The sequence below is a fragment of the Pygocentrus nattereri genome, chromosome 16 (genome assembly GCF_015220715.1).
Source record: "Pygocentrus nattereri isolate fPygNat1 chromosome 16, fPygNat1.pri, whole genome shotgun sequence".
Taxonomy (NCBI): domain Eukaryota; kingdom Metazoa; phylum Chordata; class Actinopteri; order Characiformes; family Serrasalmidae; genus Pygocentrus; species Pygocentrus nattereri.
In genome coordinates, this window is record NC_051226.1 from 8,561,100 (window position 1) to 8,565,629 (window position 4,530).

A 4,530-nucleotide genomic window follows, 5' to 3' on the forward strand; every position below is an offset into this window, starting at 1 on the left:
GTATCTCACTCTCAGTGGAATTCTGCTGACCTCTGTATTTGATGATTCATGCGGTTCATAGTGGCTAGCACATGAGGAGAGAGAGAGTTTGAACATCAGGCTTCTTTCTTACACATGAACAGACAGGTTGTGGATTTGAGATCAAAAACATCATCTAATGCTGTTTTTTTTTAAAAGCTCTCGTAAAACGTTGAGTTCTTTTACACTTAAGTGTGATCTTTGGACTTTTATTCCATGACTCCCAGTTTAAAAGTCATGTTGCTATTTTGAATCTATGGATAACCTCTGCCCTTACAGCCAGCAGATATCCGGCCCACCCACAAAATGGCCTAATCTATCTGGTTGGGCCTGGCTGTCCATCTAGAGATGAGCTGTTTTATTGGTTCAGAGCAGTGGGTCTCTGGAATCCACGTTCCAACATGCTATAAAAAGAGCATGTACACTCAGAGTTCACTGTCTGTCACAGTGTGAGTGCACAACAGCAAGAAGGGCTGTGCCTCGTGGGTTTGGTTAAGGTACCTCATTAGTTGAACCACTTTCAACATGACTGCTGTTTATCGTCTGGTCATTGTGCGCCACGGTGAAAGCTCCTGGAACCAGGAGAACCGCTTCTGTGGCTGGTTCGATGCTGACCTCAGCGAGAAGGGCATGGAGGAGGCCAAGCGTGGTGCTCAAGCCATCAAGGATGCAGGCATTAAGTTTGACAAGTGCTACACCTCTGTGCTAAAGCGTGCCATCAAGACTCTGTGGACCATCATGGAGGGCACTGACCAGATGTGGCTGCCAGTGGTGCGCAGCTGGCGCCTGAACGAGCGTCACTACGGCGGCCTGACAGGCCTGAACAAGGCAGAGACCGCAGCCAAGCACGGAGAGGAGCAGGTGAAAATCTGGAGGCGCTCCTTCGACATCCCACCTCCACCCATGGACAAAGACCACCCCTACTATAAGATCATCAGCGAGGTAGGAGAAGCCTCTGCTTCACAAACATCCTTCCTGAGGGAAGAGCTGTGGCTTTGGAGAGTGAACTCTTTAAAGCACAGAAGTCCAGAGAGGCTATGAGGTAGTTAAAATTTTCTGGACTGTTATCTTGAAAACATGACTTACTTATTTTGTGATCTCAAAATAAGAACTGTTGTTTTCTTGAGCTAACAACCAATTGAACTTGATCATTTTGATAATCTAGTGAACATGTTGGGATATCGAGAAAATGACTTTTTCTATCTTGAGATCACAAGACAAATAAGTTGTGATTTCTAGATGACAATCCAGAAAATTATAACTACCTTATGGCCTCTCAGGACTTTCCTATTCAAGGAATATTCTGATCAAACATGCAAACATGACTAACAACATATGGAAAGTATTAGCCATCATTTAACATGATTCAAACAGTGGCTATTCATTTACATGCATTATTAGAAACATTAGCTTTTTGACTGAAATATTCTTTTAATGATTTGTCATATTTTAGGGGTTGTTAATAATATTAAAAAATGTCTTGCACGTCGCTTTTAAAACTGTATTAGAGTCTTCAGAAAGATACAGTGGTATGCAAATCCCTACAATAAACAAACTTAAATATGAAATATTGTTGTGCAAACTTTCTATTTATTTGCTGAGTTTACAATCTTGGAAAGACATGAAGTATTAAATGTGCCATAACTTTTGAAGATGCATTATTTTAGCCTTTTTTCTTTCAAATATAAAAAAATTGGCAAATAAACAGTAATTGTGCATTGATATGTACAAGTCTGTAATCTGTAGAGGATGTGTTAACTTACTGTCTCTTAGAAAATCAACAAAACAAGCAATTTGAACTTTTGCATACATCTGTATATCACGGCATCATTGACATAATCAACATGTATCCGGTTTGGTTATTGCTAGGCGTATAATAAATCCGATGCTCATACTGTTTCACCAGTCCAGGCGCTATAAAGGTTTAAAGGCGGGCGAACTGCCCGCCTGTGAGAGCCTGAAGGACACCATTGCACGCGCCCTGCCCTTCTGGAATGAGGTCATTGTCCCCGAGATCAAGGCTGGCAAGAACGTCCTCATCGCAGCCCATGGCAACAGTCTGCGTGGGATTGTGAAGCACTTGGAAGGTAAGAACCTGCATATGTATTCAAATGGCAAACTAATATGTTAATTACATGCCTGCAGAACAACAGACCAAATGTGAGCCTTTCAGAATAAGCATCTATAAAAGCTAACATAATATGAAGCTCAGATCAAACAACCACTGATCTAATAGTCTGCACACTGGCTGGTCACACAGCTCCCTCACACATATAAGATACTGTAAGTCCAACCATGAGCCTTTAACATTCCCAGATGACAGTGAGTCTAATAATAGTCCCCACTCTTACACAGAGGAAAAGGCCAGAGGCTGGATTCCCGTTACATTCACGACCTTTCTGTAGAAAGGTCCTGCATTCTCTATCAGCTGCCTTTACCAAACTGCTCTTGAGGGAGAAAAGGGCACACGGGTCAAGGAAAGGCCAGGGCCACTTTATAACTTCATGCTCAGCCTTAGAAAGATTATATATGCATACGGACAGCATTAGGCTGGCTTTACATGGTGAAACTTTCGTGTGACAAGTTGCAGGTTACAGAATTTCACTGCAAGCAGACATGAAGCAATTTAAAAATAACCGAAGTTGCATGGAACACATTCTATTATTGCATTAGCTGGATAAATAGTTAAGCTCACTGATTACCAGCAATTAATCAACATTATTCCATGCTGAGTCCATGCTGTGCTTTATTTTGTTTTCTATGTTGTGTCAGTTGAAATCACACAGTTGTAATGATATTGTTTGACATGGTGCCTTATGGTTAAATGCTTTTTACCATGTCTTGCACAGCTGAGGGAGTTGCAGCTGTTGTGGCTGAGATTTAAAGTGAGCCGTGGGGGCCTTTTCATTCTGTAACACTAGTGAAATTTTGACCATGTAAAACCAAATTTTCAGTTTAGTGAATTTTGCAATAATTAGGCAAAATTTATGGCACTCGTGGTTTTTCTTTCTTAAAGGGGAACTCTACCGATTTATCAAATTTTCTGAATGATTAAGTCCTTGAAATGTAGACAAAGTCATTCAGAGTGGTTTGACATAAAATAAATGAATTAAAAAAGCATTTTAAGCCAAAACCCTATCACAAAACTATCCTAAGACAATGGGTCCTCAGACGTCTGGTTACTATCACCACCACTGTGAACAATTCTGACTCACAGCACACACAGCTGACAACACAGCATTCCATGTTTTCCTTCATTTTTAATATGTTGCACATTTTAAGTGGTAATTTTGTAGTGGTAAATAAGTTTGGTAACTTTTGACTGGTACTGTATAAATACATATCATTTATATACTCGGTTTGATTCCCCAGCCAGGCGACCAAAGTGTCCAAAGTAAAAGACGTGCAGTCAATTGAATTGGAGCTGCTAAATTGGCCCTCAGTGTTAAATTACATTCAGTCAAATTACATTTTGTTATTTTCCAAATAAAAAGATGTTAACACATCCTTGCCATCAAACCTAAAAATAGTAATTCTCTGTACATTTTAGAGCACAATTTATATTTATTTGCTTTTGCCATATATTAGAAAAATACAATTACGTGGTGTAGTTGGGTTAGGGTAACTTTCTAGTAGGCCAAATACAGCTACTACCACATGGGCCATAACTGTGGGCCACAGTTTGAGCAGCTCTGGTCTAAGGTGTTAACCTGAGTATTGCTCTGTCTCTCCAGGCATGTCAGATGCAGCCATCATGGAGCTGAACCTGCCCACAGGTATTCCTATTGTCTACGAGCTAGACAAGGACCTGAAGCCTGTGAAGCCCATGCAGTTCCTTGGCGATGAGGAGACAGTGCGCAAGGCCATGGAGGCCGTGGCTGCCCAGGGCAAGGTGAAGAAGTGAATCCAGAGAAAGACAGAAAGACTGAAACCACTCAAATCTGCCCGGTTTCGCCTCCCATTCATCCTCCTCAACTCCACTGAAGTCCATTCCTCCATGGGCCTGCCATTGACTCATCACAGTCTCAGACTGCTCTAGTGCCATCTGAATGGATGGGAGTGTACATGCTATGGGCCTGCCTGCAAAACCTTCTCCAAAAACACGTTACCTTTAAGACCCTGAAGCACAGCTTCACTCTTGATTGATTGGCAAAGCCCTTGTGTTGGGGTGCCTCCACTCTGACACAGCAAATAAAGCCACCACCATTTTGTGTACATCCTTTTCTTTTTTCACTTGAGTCGTTCCTCCTTCCTTCTCTCTCTATCTCTCCTCTCGGCATTAATTCAGTGATTTCAGCAGAGAAGCGCAGTGCAGTGTAAGCTAACCCAGAGGGCACTGTGGGAGGTCGCTGGGTTCGGTTTGGCAGCCGTCCTGCACCACCGTTCCGCAGTGTCGATTCACCAGGCCCTACTATAGCCTCTTTCCAAACAGTCCAAAACAGCCCTGCCCAAAACCTGGCTGGCGGCCAGCCAGCAAAATGATTAGCAACAGCTCGGGTTTTATCGTGACAA

The 4,530-nt window shown here is 42.3% G+C and overlaps 1 protein-coding gene across 1 annotated transcript; it reads left to right on the plus strand.

The window, feature by feature from the left end:
- The first annotated feature begins 440 nt into the window (after positions 1-440).
- Positions 441-4,240, plus strand: pgam2 (phosphoglycerate mutase 2 (muscle)). Its single transcript, XM_017714143.2, has 3 exons — positions 441-960; positions 1,925-2,105; positions 3,753-4,240. Exons 1-3 carry the CDS (start codon positions 544-546, stop codon positions 3,920-3,922), a joined length of 768 nt encoding a protein of 255 aa, XP_017569632.1. The 5' UTR covers positions 441-543; the 3' UTR covers positions 3,923-4,240.
- The last annotated feature ends 290 nt before the right edge of the window (positions 4,241-4,530 follow it).